We start from the raw sequence: 18806 nt of genomic DNA on the forward strand, positions 1-18806 counted from the left end.
TGGAGTCACTGGGGGAGCCGGGGGTGGGGAAGGAGCCGGTTTCCTCTGGACAGGAGGGGGCCGGGGCGAGTCAGCAGGGGGGAGGCTGACATCATCGCCGTGGCAGCCCTTTAAACCCCTCACCCAGCCAGCGCCCCATCCTGTCTGTCCAAGTCCAGACAGAGCTCACGCCTTCCAGAGAGCCCCGAGGAACCCCTGTAAGTGCATTTGTCCGGGGTCTGGAGGGGAGTTGGGCTGGGGCTCAGCAGTTGGAGGTCGCAGTGGGTGTATCGCAGGCAGAACTCTCAGGCTCCCAGGCAGGGGGAAGCCCACCCTCTTCAGCGTGCACTCCCCACCTCCACCTGCAGAGGTGGTCTTAGCTTGCTGGGTGGGAAGGGGTTACTAGAGTCCCTTACCTCTTAGACTGGGCAGCCTTGAACCCAATTGAGATGCCCAGGGAGACTTTGCTGGTGCAGAAGGATTGATGGTGGAAACCTGGGAAACTGGGGTCAGGGAGGCACCCCATTTTCAGCCATAGTCACCCTACGTGTGGTGTGATGGGCTCAAAGGTGGAGTCGGCTTAGACCCAAGGCTTGTTGTCTGCTATCCAGCCAGGCCAGGAGGATGTCGGAGGAGGTGAAGGGGGTGTGTGGTACACCAGGGCTGGAGCGCAGTGACCCTCTGCTGGGTCCCCAGGTCCTGAGCAGCCTAGGAGAGGCCCTGGGTAGCCACTGAGGAAGTGGGAAGGACCACCAAGCTCTTGTCTTCTGGAACTGGCTAGGGTGGAAGGATGTGGGGACAGTAAGAGACCCGACTCTCCAGGCACGCACCTCCCTCCATACCCTGAGGCAGAGGTCACCCACCAGCAGAGGATGGGGGTGGCCTGCCAAGAGCCTTGGCGTGATGGCCTGGGCGGTGCAGACAGGGCCAGGCAGGGCCTGCTCCTGAGGTCTGGCGTTTCCTTTAGTGGTTGTTTTTCAAAGGGTAGGTGGGTAGGACAGGTCTCCCCTGACCCCAGAATTTAGTCAAGCCACCGCTCCTGTGCCTGTCCTGTGTCCTGTTTTGTTTGTTCTGAAGACAGGGGGGCACAGCAGTCCAGCAGAGAACCCTGGTTTTCCGGGTTCCTGCTGGGAGGAGCTGCCCCCGCCTCTTGGCAGCTGGGCTTGTTTTTTTTCTCCGGGGAGGGGAGGCTGATGGAGCCACAGGGCGGGGGTGGGGGGTCAAGGCAGAGCCTCAGGCTCCCTGTCCATTCTGTCCTAGGAGCCTTTGCCTGGAAAGACCCTGGGTGGGCCGCTGTCTCCCCTCACCCCTCCCCAGCAGCTCCAAGGTGGGCCTGGAGAGGCCTTTGTCAGAGGGCCTGGCAGGATTCTTCTTGGAACCCTCTGCTTTCAGGCTCTCTACCAGGAGGGAGGAGGGTGGGGGTAGGGTGTCTTTCATCTCCCTCCCTGGTTCTGATCAATCCAAATGTCGTCTCTAGATCTCGGGGCTGCAAGTTTGTGTCCTTGTCACTGTGAGCCCTGCCACCTTGACTGTCCCGAATCTCCTGAGGCTGGAAGCTGGGGGTGGGAGACGCACTCTGCTTGGCCCCTGTTCCTCATGGGCCCAGTGCGAGGTCTGGGGGTGGGGAGGGGCAGAAAGGGGGGAAGAGGGGAGGGAAAGGCAGGACATAGGAGGTGGGGGTGGGGCCCGGACCATGGGGTGCCTCCTGCCTGCCTGGGATGGTGTGGTGAAAGCTAAGAGGAGGCGGGTGGGTGGGAGGCCTGGATGAAGGATATGGGCTGAAATCCCCTGGTCCCAGCTGCTGGTGTGTCTTGACCTCATTGATTCGCCCAGGTGTCCTCGGGAAGCAGGGATGAGACACAGCAGGGTGGGGAAGGGAGGGACTTGGCCTTTGGGCTCTTTGGCATCGCTGGCTGGGATGCTCTGAGAACCACATCCTCGGAAGTGGTCCAGTCCTCACTTTACAAATAAGGAAGCAGACTCAGGGAGAAGTGAGGGGCCAAGTGGCTGGAATTTAGAGGAGCCTTTCTTTTGTTTTCTTCTCCCAATCTTTGCAATCCCCTCAGGGAATATGATTATGAAGAGGGGTGGAGCCTGGAGCTGGAGAAACTGCTTTTTACCGCTTGGTCAGGGGCTGGCTTTCTTGGGTCAATACCAGGAGACCGGCTCTGGGGGCAAAAGACCAGTGTTTTAAGGAGCTTCACTGAGGGACAGGCCATGTGTTGGGTCATCACAGACAGGGCCTTCTGGAATGTTCCCAGTTTTCTGGGGTAGATACATTATCCTCCCTGCACAGACGGGGCATGAGAGCTCAGGAAAGCCGTCAGCCATGGGGAAGGAAGGGCCGGACAAGTGGGTTTTGGCAGCTTAGCTGGGACCCTGTGAAGTAATAATGTCCACTGCCTTCCATGGGAGTGGGGAGGAAGAGGGGCTCAGCTCTGACAGGAGAGGGAGTTGGGGGAACACGGTAGTGACTGCCTCTATCCTCAGACCATGCTGTCCCTCCCAATCTCTGACCTCTCGGAGGCCAGGGAATGGTTTGGCCTCATTTGATTCCTCTTTCAAAGGACTCTTCCGATGAGCTCTGGCGCCACGTGATACCTGAGGCCAGCTCAGGTTTCTCCTGACCGGTCACACCCAAGCCTCCTCAGCAGCCTCCCTGCTTGGCCCTGCTCCCACTGCTCCCCTGCCACTTGTGGGAGGTCCTGAGTGGGGCCAGCCCTGGGCCCTAGGGCCACAGGTTGGGGAGGGCTTCCCTGCTTTGCTTGGCAAATGCTGGGCTCACGTCCCTGGAGAACTCACCACCACGGTGGTGAGAGCCTGAGCTCACCAGGCAGGGTGGTGGGTGCACCGGCCTGCAGCCCTCACACATCTGGCTCCTCTGGGGAAATACAACCTCTTGGCCAAAAGCTCCTGGGCTTGCTGGCTTCCTAGCCCTTACCAGGGGGTGGGAAAGCTTCAGCCTCTGTAGCTGTCAGCTGGAGGCTGAGCTGAGCTGACAAAGAGCTGGAGCTTTGGCGTTCCTGCTTCTGGGAGAACTGAGAGTTGGAGGGAACCCCATAACTTGAGGCAGAGGCACCAAACCACCTCACACCTCACTGGACAAAGACATCTGCTGGCTTCATTTTGAGGGTCAATGTGGTCTCTTCCAAAAGACCTCTCCAGTGCCTGTCACCAATCTTAGCAAAGAAAGGGTGCTCTAGACCAGGGATTGTCAAACCCATAAATGCAGCCTGTCATCTGTTTGTGTAAATAAAGTTTTATTTGAACCCACCCATGCTCACTTGTTTACATATTGCCCAAAGCTGCTTCGAGGCTACAATGGCAGGGACTTTATGGCCTGCAAAGCCTAAAATATGACTGTCAGTAAAATGACTATCTGGTTTACTAACAGTTTACAAACAGTTTACTAACTTCTGCTCTAGACTGCCAAAAATTTAGTCTCCAAGTTCAGAGAGGCTTCCTGGACTGAGGGGACGAGCTAGCCCAGGTAAGTGCCATGGAGCTAGAGTGGTCTCCCCACTCCCCCGATCCTCAGAGCTGGAAGACAAGACCTGCCAGGCACCCGTGACAGCAGAGCTGTTCTCTGACTCCCTGACCCCCTCCCTCTTCTGGCCTGTGCTGCTTTAGTTCCCCACCAACATGGCCAACAAGGGTCCTTCCTATGGCATGAGCCGGGAAGTGCAGTCGAAAATCGAGAAGAAGTATGACGAGGAGCTGGAGGAGCGGCTGGTGGAGTGGATTGTAATGCAGTGCGGCCCCGATGTGGGGCGCCCCGACCGCGGGCGCCTGGGCTTCCAGGTCTGGCTGAAGAACGGCGTGGTGAGTGACACCTGGGGCAGGGGCCAGGGTCGTGCCATCGTGCCACCGTCATGGAGCAGGGCCCCCCACCCCCACCCCAAGCTGAGTCCTCAGCTGCCTTCTTTGCCTGGCAGATTCTGAGCAAGCTGGTCAACAGCCTGTATCCTGATGGCTCCAAGCCAGTGAAGGTGCCCGAGAACCCGCCCTCCATGGTCTTCAAGCAGATGGAGCAGGTGGCTCAGTTCCTGAAGGCAGCTGAGGATTATGGCGTCACCAAGACTGACATGTTCCAGACTGTTGACCTCTTTGAAGGTAGAGAGAGGAGACGGGTGGACGAGGCAGGTGTACAGGATGCGGAGGCAGGGATGAGGGATGATCCAACCTGCCACTATGACGGGTCTGCACAGCAGGAGTGGCATACACCAGGAGAATCCCATTCCCACGGTGGGATCTCTGCGCCCCCTTCGACTTCAGGACCACCTTTGCCCCCGGGTTGGCCATCTTTCTGAGGGGCACAGGCTGGCTCTGCCTTGGATTCTGTTTACATAGTCCTAAAGGCTGTCTCCCCTCCTCTCTTCCTACTCACAGGCAAAGACCTGGCTGCGGTGCAGAGGACCTTGATGGCCCTGGGCAGCTTGGCAGTGACCAAGAATGATGGACACTACCGTGGAGATCCCAACTGGTTTATGAAGTACGTGGCCACCAGGGGTTCCCTGCACGCTAAGCTCAGGTTTCTACAGGAGGGGGGCTAGCCGGTTAGTGCAGTGGTTACAGGAAGCAGAAAGCCAGGAAAGGTACACAGTGAAGGTCTAGGGTGGGGGAAGTGGGTCCATAGTACATCTTGACTCCTCCCTTTCTACCCTCCTGTCTGAGCCAGTCTTCCCAGCCCGTGCTGCGGGGCAGCTGCAATAAGGAAATGAGAGCCATAGAGGCGGGAGGGGATGGCATGGGGCTAGGACTAACAGAGGAAACCAAAGGCAGATGGCAAACACACAGTCCCAGCAAGTCTTTGTCTTGGTTCCTCCTCTCCTAGGAAAGCCCAGGAGCATAAGAGGGAATTCACAGAGAGCCAGCTGCAGGAGGGCAAGCATGTCATTGGCCTACAGATGGGCAGCAACAGAGGGGCCTCGCAGGCTGGCATGACGGGCTATGGGCGGCCCCGGCAGATCATCAGTTAAGAGGGCGAGGGCCGGCGCCCAGCCCCACCTTTGCCCAGCTCGCTGGCCACAGCATCCTGCCTCGCCCGCCTCACACACAGCCGTGTAGTTCCTTCAGCCCCGGCCAAGCTTCGAGGCTCCGTCACTGAGCAAAGGTGACTGCACTTGGGCAGCTTGCCCCCACCCCTCAGCCTCAGCCCAACTCCTGACCCCAAAACACTGCTCCCCCGGCCCACCTCCCAGCTCCCCCACCAGCTCTGCCGTCTCCCCATCCTGGGCTGAGCAGGGGAGACGTGGGCTGTTGGTAGCCTGGGCATGGGCAAGTCCACTGTCTTCCTTGGAAGCAGATGCTCATAGAAGGAGATCCAGCCCAACCTCCCTTGATTTTTTTTTTTTTTTTTTTGCTGGAATATTTGGGGGGTTGAAATTCAAAAAGAAAAAAAAATATACATAAATTTTTTTCTCAGGCCTGGCTGCCAGAGTCTGATTTGCCCTGGTTGCTTTGGTTCTGGTTCCAGAAGTAAGTGCGGGGGACAGTCAGGCAGCTCGGGTTCTCATGTGTTCCACAATTTCAGGGGGTGGAAGAGGGGCATGGATGACAGTTCTGAAGGGAAAGAGGGGCAGCTTGGTGACTTGTGTTAGCTTTGGGGAGGTGGTCGAAAGGAGTGGGCAAAGGGCGACACTGTGTGGAAGGAAGGTTTTTATTTTGGAAAAGCTGTGCAGAAAAAATTCAACAAAATGTTGCTGTGGAAAGAGAAAACCAAATCGTAAGCATTAAAAAAAACAAAGTTCCAATCAACCAACTCGCTCAGAGGGGAGGAGGCCAAGAATGGGAGGAAGTCGCAGCCTGCCAGGCAGCCGGCCGGCCTCCGGTGGGCACGGCCATTTCCCTGAGTACTTTGCAGAGGAAGATGGGGTGGCAGACCTGCCGAAGATGCCCCTTTGGAGCGGCCTGGGCCTGGGGGCCGTGCCCATCCACAGCCCTGCCAGGTGCATTGTATTGGTCCTTCAGGACAAAGGGGTCAGGGGCGTGCTCAAGGTGGGCTTCTGCTGATCAGGGCTGATGCAGGCAGCTGCTTTCAGGGCACATGTGCTGAGTTAGGGGCTGATTGCCAAACCAACATGGCCAAGTCCAAGGCTGAGGCTGGACAGTGAGGGGCAGAGAGGGAAGGGCTGCGGTTTCTGGCCCCGGGGTCGTTAAACAGACAGGCATATCCGGGGGCTCTTTCCAGCTTCCACCCCTAAGCCCTCTTCCCAAGGGACCCCAGTGACATTTCTGCTGAGATGCTCTTCTGGCCATGTGTGCTGAGGGTCTGGGTGACCCACACTGCTGGCCTGCCCTGGAGAAGCAAGGAGAAGCACACTGCTGGCCTGCCCTGGAGAAGCAAGCCCTAGTCCGTCGTCTGAGACCTTCTCACCAAAAGCTCCTACTCTGTTGGAGGAAGGCTCCACGACTGTTGCCAGCCTGTTCTCTGGCACCGCTGCTCTGCTGACTGGACCTTCTGCAGGCCCATGCCCTCCCTGAGCATGGTCTTTAGCCAGAGGGCGTCTTCAGGCCTCTGGTCCCAGCTGGAAGCACCCGGACCGCTTTCTGCCCAGAGCTCCCAGAACTAGGAAGCAGCTTTCCACACTCCTAGTCTTAGGAAGCGAAAGCCCATCCCACGGTGGCTGTCAGGCCCCAGGTCAGCACATTTGCGCCTCCTTCCCCTGCAGCAGGTCTGGGGGCAGGAGCTGAGGGACATCCAGGGCACCCCTGCTCTGGGACATGCTCCAGTCCCCCTGATTCAGCAGGTCTGGGGCGTGGAGCCTTGAGGTGGTGGGAGAGCCCTCGCTCTCCAGCCCCACTCCACCTGGATCCTGGCTGCTGCAAAGGGGCATTGATTCTAGTTCTGTCCCCTCCTCCTTGGCTTTCTGGCTTCGCTGGGGCCAGTGGCACGGTCCACTCCGACAAACTGGGTGAAAGGCCACATTCCTCTGGCTCAAGTATACTTCCAGCGTGTAGTAAATGGTCCAGAAGACGGTGAAGCAGCCAATCAGCACCAGGGTCTGGGGGAAAGGCAAGCACCTATGTAGGGCTGCTCTCCGGGAAGCCTGCAGCCTTTCTCAGCCCAGAACAGTGAGCTCAGAGACTCTCTCTCCTTCTGGGGGTTGCCTCTCCCACCCCCAAGCCACACCCTCTGTCCCCCCATACAAGAGAGTTAGCCAGGAAAATGGGGACCCAGGTCTGCCCAATCCATCGCTCCCAAGATGCCTTGAGTCACCCACCGAGGACAACACCCCAGGGCACCCCTGCCTGCCCACACCTTGAGAGTGTTGGGGGTGATGGTGTAACCGTCTTCCTCGGGGATGTTCAGCCCGGGCGGGCAGGGCAGCGTGAAGCCGTCGTGCAGGTATTTCCCACTCATGGCACTTTCTAGCAGCCTGTGGAGCAGAGAGGAGACAACGATGCCCCACTCAGCCTGGTTCCTCTGCCTGCCTGCCTTGCCCATCCTCCTGCCTGCCAGCTGGACAGGGCGAGGTCCCACAGCAAACAGGGGACGCAGGAGCGGAGCTCCCTAGGTGGCCTCCCTATCCTCCACCCCCAGGTCCCCGGCCCTCTGACGCCCACGGCTACACCTACCTCTGTCTGTCTCTGATGTCTACTGGACTCCACACAGAGCCATACAGGGTGAGCTGCCATTGCCGGAGGACGCCGGCCTGGGACGTCTCGTCTCCTAGGGCAGCAAGCAGGGTGGTCCGTGAGCCTGGCCTCGCGGCTGGCCAGAGGGCAGAAGGCCCGCCCGCCCTGCCACCCGGAGGGACTCAGACTGCATGGGTGGGCGGCCACAGTCGTTTAACTCTGTCCCACTGACCCCAGGGTTCTGCAGACCTGCCTCTCGGGTGCTCTTGGGAATGGAAAGGGGAAGGGTGAAAGGGAGCACTCCAAAGCTAAGAAATTTTTCCTCTTTCATGTTTTAGGGTTTTAGCTGGGATTTTTCTTGGGGAGAAAAAAAAAAAGTCCTGCTAAATTAAAGGTCCGAAGACTACCGGTCTGGTGAGGTACACCTGAGAGTCAAAGACTCTTTGCGACCCCGTGGACTGTACAGGCAGGGAGTTCTCCAGGCCAGAATGCTGGAGTGGGTAGCTGTTCCCTTCTCCACGGGATCTTCCCAAACCAGGAAATCCAACCGAGGTCTCCTGCATTGCAGGAGGATTCTTTACCAACTGAGCTATGAGGAAAGCCTGATGTATACCTAATTTGGGAGAAATTGGGAGGGTTGGGTTCAGTTTCCAATTTTCTCCTTAAAATACCATATGATTTCACATATGTTACTTCAAACCTTGGGTGGGCCTCAGTTTTAAAAAAAAAAATGGTGAAAATTAGTCCTGCCCTTACCTGCCTACCAGGGCTGGCCGCAGGATGGTTATATGTGAAAGAACTTGAAATGTGGTTTCAACAAGGAATTTGTGTTGCTATCCTGAGGAAAAATGGATCAGTCACTTTGCCAAGGAAGATGAGAGGTAGTATTAATGAACAATTAACGAACAGGTCTCAATGCCCATTCTGTGGATGGGGCATACTTCTTGGCAGCTACCCTTATGGTCCGATGGCACCCTAGGTGTTCCACCTGGGACACTTTCTGTGGGGACTCTGAGATCAGGAGGAACAGACAACACTCGTGAAAGGCAGCGCCCTGGCTGGGAGGCAGGCAGGCTTACCTACATCCCTGATGACGAGTCTGTAGGTCCCTTTCGCCCTCTCCCCCCAGCACCGCACCGTGGAGAAGGTCCAGTCATTGAAGCCGTTGGGATCCCTGGGGCAAGAACACAGGAGACAGAGGAAGGTGTGGAGCAGGGAATTGACCCATTTGCCCAGGAGCACTTTCTTACTGTAGTAGCAGCTATGGTCTGAGCTACAGCCAATCAGGAGGGTGCCACGAGGGGCCCTCAAGTGCTGGCCCTTGCCCCGGGATGATCTTAGGAGCAGAGGGGCACGTGTCAACGTGGTGAAGTAGAAAAAGCAAACGTGGAGAGCACACCGGCTTGGGAGTCCCGTAGATCTAGGCTCACTGTTACTCTCTCAGGCGCTTACTAGGCCTATGACTTGTTTCCTCACTTGTAAGAGGAGGTTACAAAGTCTACTCTCCATTGTCTTTCTCTTGGTCCTGCAGAGCGGTAGGTGGGATCTAGTTCTCTGACCAGGAATTGAACCCCGGGCCCCCTGCACTGGGAGCCCAGAGTCTTAGCCACTGGACTGCCAGGGAAGTCCCTCTGCATCGTTCTTACAAGGACTGAAGAAAACATACGTAAAGTGCAGTGCCAAGCACGCTGTAAGCACTTGAACAAAGCAGGTCACAAAGCCAACGCCAGGGGAGTTAAGGACAGGGCGAGTGTCTACTCCTCCCAGATCTTTTCCTGGACAAGGCCCTCGCTGCAAAGAGAGCTCAGAAGGTAGGGGCACAAGTACGTACGAGTCCAAGCTGCGGGGGGCGCCGATAAGGGACATCATGCCACTGGGGCAAAAGAGCTTCACTTCCAAGCTGCCACGTCGTGGGTGGGTGATGGAGACGGTCACGGCCACGTGCTCCAGGGTCTTCAGTCCCGACATGTCCAGGTCCATCCTGCTGACTGTGGGAAGTCAGGCTGGGCAGCTGGGAAACCAGCCCCACAGATACTTACGCCCTCACTTCACCCCACCAAACACAAAGGTGCATACAAGTATCTTTGGCAACCCTGACTGAACCTTGTGTACACTAGGAAAGGGAGTGCCCTTGCTGATTTCAAGTTTATAATTTAGAGTCCAGTCGGGAAGGCAACACATAACCAAGACACAAGACAAGAAACAAACGGAGCCATTTCCAACGTTCATTCATCCAAAAAATAATTTCCTGAGTACCTCCTACATTTCAGGCACCGTACTAGATGCTGGGAATGTAAAGATAAGTTGGATACGGCCTCTGCCTTCTACCTGCAAGTGGAAAATGACGTCGTATGAGGTCCACATAACTGATGCCAGAACAGAGATGAGGCAGACAGGTTGAGGCACTCAGTTGTGAGATACACTCTGAGGAAGGGAATAAGATTGGTAGAGAGTGTTGGTAGAGGGTACTCTAGAAGGGAAAACGGCACATATAAAGGCAGAGGTAGAAATGACCAAGTTTCATATTGAAGGAAACACACCTTTTTTGGGGGGGAAAAAAAAACAACTACTGAAGTGATGGGCTTCCCTGGTAGTCCTCTGGTTAGGAATCCATCTGCCAATGCAGGGGACACAGGTTTCATGCCTGGTCCAGGAAGAGTCCACATTCCGTGGCGCAACCAAGCCCATGCGCCACAACTACTGAGCCCAAGCACTAAAACCAGTGAAGCCCGTGCACCTAGAGCCTGCGCTCCGCGACGAGAGAAGCCACCGCAACGAGAAGCCCGTGCACCCCAACGAAGAGCAGCCCTGCTTGGCACAACTAGAGAAACGCTGGCACACAGGAATGAAGACCCCATAGAGCCAAAAGTAAATAAATAAAAAGATGAGTTATGCATTCAAAAAAATGAACAACAACAACAAAAGACCCACCATACTAGTGATGTGAACAAACTTCAAGGACATTGTACTGAAGGGAAAAAAGCCAATATCGAAAGGACACACGGTGCAGGATTTCACTTACATAATATTCACGAGTAACGCTACCTGTAGATGGAGACAGGTGAGTGGTTGCCAGGCGCTAGGGGTGGGGCAGAGGGTCGGGTGTGGCCGAAAGGGGTGACAGGAGTCCTGGGATGGGATGGCTCTCAATATTGATTGTGGTGGTGGTTACACAAGACTGCACGTGGTACAACTGCACAGACACACGCACACACATACACACTCACAGAGAATCTATGTCTAACTGGTAAAATCTGAATAAGTTCTATGAATTGGACCAGTATCATTTTCTTGGCTTTCCTATTGTTCTAGTCTAAGACATTTAACATCAGGACAAGAGTGCATAGGACTTCCCTGAACAGTTCTTTGCACCCTCCTGTCAATCTACAATTATTTCAAAATAAAAAGTTAAAACACCAAACTAGTGAAGTAGAAGACTCAGTTGAGGAATATTAAGAAATCAGGCTGCAATGAGAAATTACTCTTTCCAAGACAACTTTTCTTCCATTAATTCAGGCCAACAGGCAAAGCAGAGAGCAACACCCAATTCTACAGATGAAGAAGCTCAGAGAGGAGGTGAGAGACGATGGGAACGGGACCTCGGTTGGGAAAGGCTTTAACATTTTTAAACAAGCAACTGAGAACTATTAGAGATTACTGTGCAAGGATGGAGTTTTTTTAAAAAAGTGTTAAAGGGAGGTTACTCCTAACAGCTGTGGGTAGGCTGAATTGGAGTAGAAAGAAGAAACAGGTGACAGGAAGGCCAGCTAAAACAGCTGATTCTAGTCTAGGGGTGAGGCGGTGTGGGCGTGGAAAGCTGGTCAAAGAAGAAAGAGGAGGGAGTTCCCTGATGGTCCAGTGGTTAGGAATCCGAGTTTTCACTGCTGAGGGCCCAGGTTCAATCCCTGGTCAGGGAACTAAGATCCCGAAAGCCGTGCAGCACAGCCAAGGTAAAAAAGAAGAGAGGGAAGTGAGGGCTCAGGGCTTCCTGTGGCCCCACTGTCTGTCCTTCCTGTTCATCCTGGCCTCCCACTCAGTCCCCTTCTCAATGGGCTCACGTCAGGGAGGAGGGCCACCACCTGTTACCCGATGACACCAGTGTTCATGGGTCTACCTGTCCATCTCTTCACATCCCTCTCCTTCCTCGACTCCACAGACCTTTCTCCACCCCACGTCAGCACAGACTTCCATGGCCAGACCCCGGGCCTTGTCCTTATCTGGCACTGCTTCACTTCTGAATGGGTCAGTAACTTCCCTTGTGGGATTTATTACGTAAACAACACAAATTAGAACAGTAGTTGAGCAAAAATGAGAACAAAAAAGCTCCTGCAAATTCTTGACGCTGCGTTGGTAAATACACACTGAGCCTTCTCACTGCGTTTGTCTGTGTGCACGTGTGTCTTTTCTTTCACTCTTGCAACTCATGGAAGCCAATGTTCCGCCTTCCCAGAAAGCAACCAGCTGTCCCTTCGCTTTCTCCGCTACCTTCTTTTTTTGGCTGCACCACGCAGCATGTGGGATCTTAGTTCCCCAACCAGCAATCAAATCCGCACCCCTTGCAGAGGAAGTGTGGAGTCTTAACCACTGGACCATCAACCAGCAAAGTCCCTCCACCACCTTCTTGATTCCTTCATTTTCTTGCTCCTCAAGATATCCGCCAAGCTCCTCTTCCCTAACCGCCTAAGATCCCACAGCTCATCTCTCCAACATGTTCTTATTTACATTCCCTTGTTTTCTTTTCCTTTCCCAGTAACTATCTGGCAAAAGGCCAAAGCCAGATCAGACCAATTATACAGTCTCTTGGCTGGATTTTCTTGCTTACGCCTTTCCCACTACAAAGGAAAAACAAACCCTTTCTCAACTCATCACTTGTGCCTACTAGTGCTAAGAGCCTGGGCTCTGGAGCCACCCAGCCTGGGTTCAAATTCCAGGTCAGCCATTTACTAGCTGTGAGAATTAGTTTCCTTATCTGTAACACGTCCCCCTTATATGGTTCATGGTTAATCATTTTAAGATATACCCTCTGTCTCCTGTTTTCTGCTGTACCTGGGGGCTCCGGGCCCTGGAGAATAAACCTCCCAGCTCCTGCCTAGATAAGGAAGGGGCCACCACCTGGCTGCTAAGCATGGGAGAAGGCACCCGGGCGTCCACCTTTTAACTGACACCTAGTTCTACTCTCGTACCTCATCTTTGTCCTCTGAAGTGCATGGGGCCTCCGAGTCCTGAGCCCTTTTTTTTGGCCCCATCGCATGGCTTGTGGAATCTTAGTTCCCACGCTAGTGAATGAACCTGGGCCCTGGCAATGAAAGCTCAGAGTTCTAACCACTGGGCTGCAGGGAATTCCCAGCCCCGAGTCTTTGGTGATTCTGTGGCATAAACGAGCTTGTTGCCTAGGATCACTCTTGCAGGTATTTGGTTTGCAATTTTCTTAGCCCTGCTCACTTCTCCATTCATGCTCTATCTTCCAAAACCGTACTGCAATCTCTACTTTGCTGTGATCTCTTCTCTCATTCTCCTTGTCCTTGTGCTCATTCCACTTCTATTCCTTTAGTCTTACTTTGGTGAGGTTGTACATATGTACATTTATATATGTGAAATTTACATACATATAAATTTTTACTATGCATGTAGGTGTGCTTAGTCACTCAGTTGTGTCCAACTCTTTGCGACCCCATGGACTGTAGCCCACCAGGCTCCTCTGTCCATGGAATTTTCTAGGTGAGAGTACTGGAGTGGGTTGCTGTTCCCTTCTCTAGTGTACCTTATTGACCCAGGGATCGAACCTGGGTCTCCTGAATTGCAGGCAGATTCTTTACCATCTGGGGCACCAAGTGACACATTACAAAGCATAATAGAACAGAATAGAATCCTAAAAGAGACCTGAGCGCGCTCGTCTGTGTTAGCGTGTGTACAGAGTGGTATGCTATATGCATTCACTTATTGGTGTGTACAGGGACTTGGGTGGCCATGCATGTGAGAACATGAGAATTATGTTATTAGAATTGAGCCAGTATATTAAATGAGTTAACCCTTAGGCCAGTGCTTGGCACATAAAAGGCATTTATCTTTTTTTTTTTGGCTGCGCTGCATGGCATGCAGGATCTTAGTTCCCTGACCAGGGATGAAGCCCGTACCCCCTGCATAAGTGCGGAGTCTTAACCACTGGACCACTAGGGAAGTCCCAGAAGGGCTCATCTTAGTTGATGATGATCATCATATTATTATTTTACCTTTAGCAACATGGGATCTTGTTCGATCACCGCTGAGAAGATCCCAGGGCTTTATTTGCCCATAATCTTACAAAAACTAGAAAAATCTCTATCCTTGTCACTATCCTTGTTTAGGGATCAGAATAAGAGATGTCAATCTAGGAATCATTTGTGGAGAGGTGGCAGCTAAAGCCATAAGTACAACTGGGCCATTGAGGACGAAGACGTAGAAGGAGGGTCAAGAACATGGTATGAGTCTCAGAAGGAACTCATGGTTTGGAAGTAGTGAGGTGAGTGAATAGAAAACCAAGTTCCTCAGGCCAGCAGAGGACCATGGAGCAAAGGAGGCCACTGGAGCCACAGGAGGAGCGGGGAGGAGGAGGTGGAGGAGGGGGAAGGCTGACACACAGGCCTCGTTAATCCAGTCCGACAACAGGGCTAAGCATCATCGGCCGAGATGAGCTGTGAGCTGGCCCCGGGTCTGAGCCTGAGAGGGGCACCTCACAGAGCGATGAAGTAAGTCTTCAGCAGTGGAGAGAGGGTGATAAAGGTGAGCAGTTGCTTTGGTTAGTTCATTTGAAAAGGTTACTAGCTGGAGGCAGTCAGGGGCTTAAAGGTGTTTCCTAACAGATGTGCTGAGGGTGTTGGAAGGCAGAAGGAGGAATCGATGGGGAGGGAAAGATTTGGAGCCAGGAAGGAACAGGACTGAAACATGGCTGGCGGGGGATGGTGGTAGCCAGTTGGGGCTGCAAACAAGGATAAAAGGGTATTTGCAAGAGGTGTTCAGGAATCTTCTGTAAATACACACAGGGTCCCTTGTGTTTGAGATTCGCCTCCCAAGCCCCACCCTCTCTCCTGCCCTCCAAAGACATTTCAGACCCAGAGTCAGAGCTAAAGGAACCAAGGGGCCCTCCTGCCAATGGGGAGAAATGACAACCTGTCTTGCTCTAGAGCTGCCCTGCCTAAGAAGGTAGCACCAGCCACATGTGGCTATTTAAAATCAATTACAGGGACTTCCCTGGTGGTCGAATGGTTAAGAATTTGCCTTGCAATGTAGGGGCCATGGGTTCAATCTCTGGTTGAGGAACTAAGATCCCTCGTGCCATGGAGCAGCTTAGCAGCACAAATAGAGAACATTTCTACCATCATAGAAAGTTCTCTTGGTCACCACTGCTCTGGAGTCTTGGAATTTCACCTCCTTTTCCATAACAGGAATATTCACTTCCTTCTATCTTACAAAAAAGTTCACCTGCCAGCCCTTGGACACTGACTTGCCCAGGTCTTGGTGGGAAAGACTATCACTTGGCCATAGGGGAAGAGGTTTGCTGACCGTCCTGGACTGAGTTGCTCAGCTCTACGTGAACTGGACTGACTTCCTGCAGCCTCCAAGAATGCCCATGAGCCTGGACCTTCAGTTCTGTCTGGAGTCACAACAACAGAGGGGAAGAAATCTTTGCTGACCCTGGACAGTAGCAGACTGCTGGCTGCCCTCCAAACCCGTGAAGGGCTCCATTAGCAAAACTTGCTGAGTCTACCTCCCTTCTCTCCGTCTTTCTCTCCCCTACTCCAACTCCTGCTCTCCTCCTCCCAGGACAATCTGTCCTTCTTTCTCCTGCTTCTTTGTGACAAACAAGCAGTTTCCAGATGCCTCTGTACCAAGGGAAGTTTGTCAGACATGCCGGGGGAACATCCCTGGTTAGTGGGAGGCAGAGGATGGTGAAGTTGAAAAGGACCCTAACCTGCTTCTAAGCTGACCACCTCACTTGATGGATGTGACTGTGGGTTACTGTTACTTAAATGAGAGACAGCAGCTCTGGATAGGAGGTAATAAAAGTTAAAAGATGTACTGTCTCCAAGACATGTGAGTGCAAAGCCCTGAGGTTCCTACTTGAACTGCATTCCTGGGAATGTTCCTACACTCTTCTGCCTTGGCTGATGCTTTATGCCCTTTCCAAGATAGCATTCCTTTTACGGAAAATGCAATGAACCAGGCCCATGGATTTCCTTCCACGTAGAGGGGAAACTGGGCAAGTGCTGGACATGGTTAGGGAGAGAGACAACGGAACTCTTCCCACCCAGGGGAGCAGCCCCAACCCTCCTTTCTACGCTCCCATCTTTGGCCATCCCTCCTCGTGGCCACTGTGCTGGTCTGATCATTTCCTAGGAGGGTGGAAACAGTGAGAACAAAGCTCCACCTGGGTACAAAGCATGACATGCTTCCGACTTTACAAAACACAGTGGAGAACTCTGCTTGTCAAAATTCCTTGAGGGAAAAAAACATCCCCAAAGAACTGGAGGGATGGAAAACTCTCCAGTGGCAACTCTGGGGAGTCTGCAGAGAGGATCCTCTAGCACGGCTGAGTAACCCAGCCCAGCTGCCCTCTCCTCTGGGAAGGGTTTCAACCTCTGGGCTCAACAAGAGACCATGTCTCGGACTGCCCACAGACAGCCCTCACCCCTTCAGACAGTCCCATGGCCCCGGGTGGGATGGAGGTGGAGGCGGAGGGGGAGGGCCACTCCAATCTAGAGAGCCCTCTGGGGACTCCTCTGTCCTCCCCCAACAGGTTCCAGCTGATTCTGTAATTAGACAAGCCTGAGAATCAAAGGGAGACATTCCCAGCTCCTTCACTTCATCCAAAGCCCACTGGGCTGCAGAGGATCATCTGGCAAGTTCCTAGCATGGAAGTCAAAGGAACATCTTTCGACTTGTGCCTGTCTCCCCAGGTTCCGGCCCAGCCCTCCCGCCAGCCTTCCTAATAGCTTGTTCAGCAGCTCCCTCCCACCACCTGTAACTCAGGAGAAAGGTCTCTCAAACAGCCAGGGGGCCAGCCAACTCAGAAGCAGCAACATGTCCTAAAATGGTCAAAGAGAACTCCGCAGATCTGGCTGAAGCTCAGCTCCTAAAGGAAGGGGCAGGACCGGCAGGAGGACAAGTTTAACTTCTCCATCACCCCGCCCTGAGCCTCTGGCCTGGGATTAACCCCCTTTCTGCTGACCGCTTACCATTCCACAGCACCTCCAGGGGGCGGGCAGACAGTGGGATCGCCTTGTTCTCTTTCAACACAGGGCTGACGTAGGAAGCTAAGTAAGGGACAGACGTCCAGACCTGTGAAAGGAAGAGAGGGCAGCAAATGAACAAACGGACAGACCTCGCACAGTCAATCTCGCCTACCTGACCCCTAGAGCTGCACTTTTTATTTCTCCCTTAATCATCACTGTCTTTCGCTCTGCGGACAACCTGGACTGCTCCCTACAGCATCACAACGCGGAGCCGGGGGACACGCTGGGTCCAGGGCGGCAGATGGGGAGCTGACGCCCTGAGGGCTCCATGCGACACTGAGGTCTCATTTACTCTCCTGTCAGTTTAAGAAACTTTATAGAGTGTTGAGCCTGCTTCTTTGTGGGTAAAATGGGTCTCGGGTGAATGAACATCTATTAAGCACCTATGACACGACGGGCAGTGTTTCAGGCATTCGGCCCGTCCCCTCGGCCCCTCCATGCAGGACAGCCATTCACCTTGGCGGCGTTCACGAGTCTCCAAGCATTGAGCAGGCCAAATCCGTGCTGGTGGCTGTGGCTGAAGCCGGCCTCGTTGGTGATCCAGTCCGCGTGGCGGTCCTCGTACTGATAGCACAGGGGTCCTGGTGAGCCTTGCGGAGTTTAGGTTTCCTGACTCACCCTGATGGCTCTTCCAGCCCAGACTCTCCCACAAAGGCTGCGAGGAAGGGACTCCCCGAGGACAGCCGGGACAAAAGGGCAAAGCCCCGTGATGTCACCAGCCCAATGGCCTGCTTACAGAGGGACCTGGAAGCCTGGCCAGAATGCTCCTTTGCAGGTGACATGGCCACAGCAGGACAGGGATAAGTGAATTCAGGTCTGTGGTCTTGGTGGGGTCTCCACACTGCTTCCGTAGGAATGCAACTCTGGGAGACACTGGCACCTAATGCCTGGGACATCTAGAATCTGAACTTCCTGATACCTCCAAGCCCTCGGGACCAAAACTCTGAGGTGGGCCGGGCCAGGCCGTGCATCTGCCTGCGAAGCGCTCACCCGGGTGGCTGTGAAGACGATGATGTGCTGGACGTCACGCCACGTGAGGCAGGGCCGCACCTGCAGCATCAGGGCTATCATGCCAGCAGCCAGGGGCGCGGCGGCCGAGGTCCCTGTGTGACCCTCGGTGCAGCCGGTGCCCTTCTGAAGGTCCCAGTCGGTGGTCACCTGGGAAGTGGAGTTGGGGGGATGGGGGCTGATTAGGGCCTGCGTTTCCAGGGCGGTGGGGGGAGGGGGCAGGGCGGGGCCTCAGAGCCAGTGAGCCTCCTGGGGACCTCTGTGTCTGGCCGATCAGGATGAAGGAGATTCTTCATCCTCCTGGGCCTTACAGGAGAACCTCTGGAGAGCTGAGAAAAACCAGTTACTCTGAGGGTCTTGGCTGCAGTAGCGTGGAAAGGAGGTGGAGAGGGGAAAGGCCTCATGTGTCCTGATTCCTGCTCAGCTGATGATCCCTTCCCCAATCCCCCCGCCCCTGCAGCCGTGGAGACAGAGGAGTGGCCGGGGAGCTGCAGGGCCCCCAGCTGGAGCTGGAACAACAGTGAAGGCAGCGGGCAAGGAACTCCGGCTTGGCGGCTCAGAGACAGGGCTGGCCTGATGTCAGGGTGAACGCAGGGAGTGTGTCTCAGGGAGAGGACAGCGTCCCCCTCGCCCACTGGTGGGCTCAGCACAGGCGGAGCATCTGCACCGCTGCCCACCCTGGCCTGTGGCGATTGATGGGCCAGGCCACCTCCCTCCTCAGGGCCGAGTGCCTCGGGTCCCCCTTCTCTACCTGCAGTCCTGAGGTGGGAGGTGAGAGTGGGGGTTGAGGGGGAGGGACACAGCACCTGTCTGGCATCCAGTTCTTTCCATGTTCTCATCCTCCCTGGAGCCACACAGGGTGGAGCCGGGGAGGTCCCTGCCTAAATCCACTCCAGCCCATGGCCCTCTGGATCTAGTACGTGGTGCCCATGCTAACACTAGAACATCTTTTCCTTCCAGGCTTCTCTCCTG

The 18806-nt window shown here is 54.5% G+C and overlaps 2 protein-coding genes and 1 non-coding gene across 5 annotated transcripts in view; 2 read left to right on the top strand and 1 right to left on the bottom strand.

The window, feature by feature from the left end:
• The first annotated feature begins 68 nt into the window (after positions 1-68).
• On the top strand, positions 69-5336 carry TAGLN (transgelin). The gene is made up of 5 exons (XM_055548206.1): positions 69-197; positions 3610-3801; positions 3915-4092; positions 4369-4471; positions 4814-5336. Exons 2-5 carry the CDS (start codon positions 3622-3624, stop codon positions 4956-4958), a joined length of 606 nt encoding a protein of 201 aa, XP_055404181.1. The 5' UTR covers positions 69-197; positions 3610-3621; the 3' UTR covers positions 4959-5336.
• A 284-nt stretch (positions 5337-5620) lies between these two features.
• The window catches only part of PCSK7 (proprotein convertase subtilisin/kexin type 7), a 28983-nt gene continuing 15797 nt past the window's right edge, over positions 5621-18806 (bottom strand). For 2 of the 3 annotated variants that reach the window (XM_055548198.1, XM_055548197.1), the window contains exons 10-17: positions 17817-17984; positions 17283-17390; positions 16770-16872; positions 9389-9545; positions 8637-8731; positions 7558-7651; positions 7241-7358; positions 5621-6983 (exon numbers count right to left, since the gene is read on the bottom strand). In XM_055548198.1, the coding sequence (XP_055404173.1) occupies positions 6621-6983; positions 7241-7358; positions 7558-7651; positions 8637-8731; positions 9389-9545; positions 16770-16872; positions 17283-17390; positions 17817-17984 (1206 nt within the window). In that variant the 3' untranslated portion in view covers positions 5621-6620. The remainder of the gene's footprint in view (positions 6984-7240; positions 7359-7557; positions 7652-8636; positions 8732-9388; positions 9546-16769; positions 16873-17282; positions 17391-17816; positions 17985-18806) is intronic. The other variant, XM_055548199.1, reaches the window with a different exon arrangement.
• Positions 11402-11474, top strand: TRNAE-UUC (transfer RNA glutamic acid (anticodon UUC)). The gene has a single exon. It is a non-coding gene; the product is annotated as a tRNA-Glu (tRNA).

Source organism: Bubalus kerabau, chromosome 15, assembly GCF_029407905.1.
Source record: "Bubalus kerabau isolate K-KA32 ecotype Philippines breed swamp buffalo chromosome 15, PCC_UOA_SB_1v2, whole genome shotgun sequence".
Classification (NCBI taxonomy): domain Eukaryota; kingdom Metazoa; phylum Chordata; class Mammalia; order Artiodactyla; family Bovidae; genus Bubalus; species Bubalus kerabau.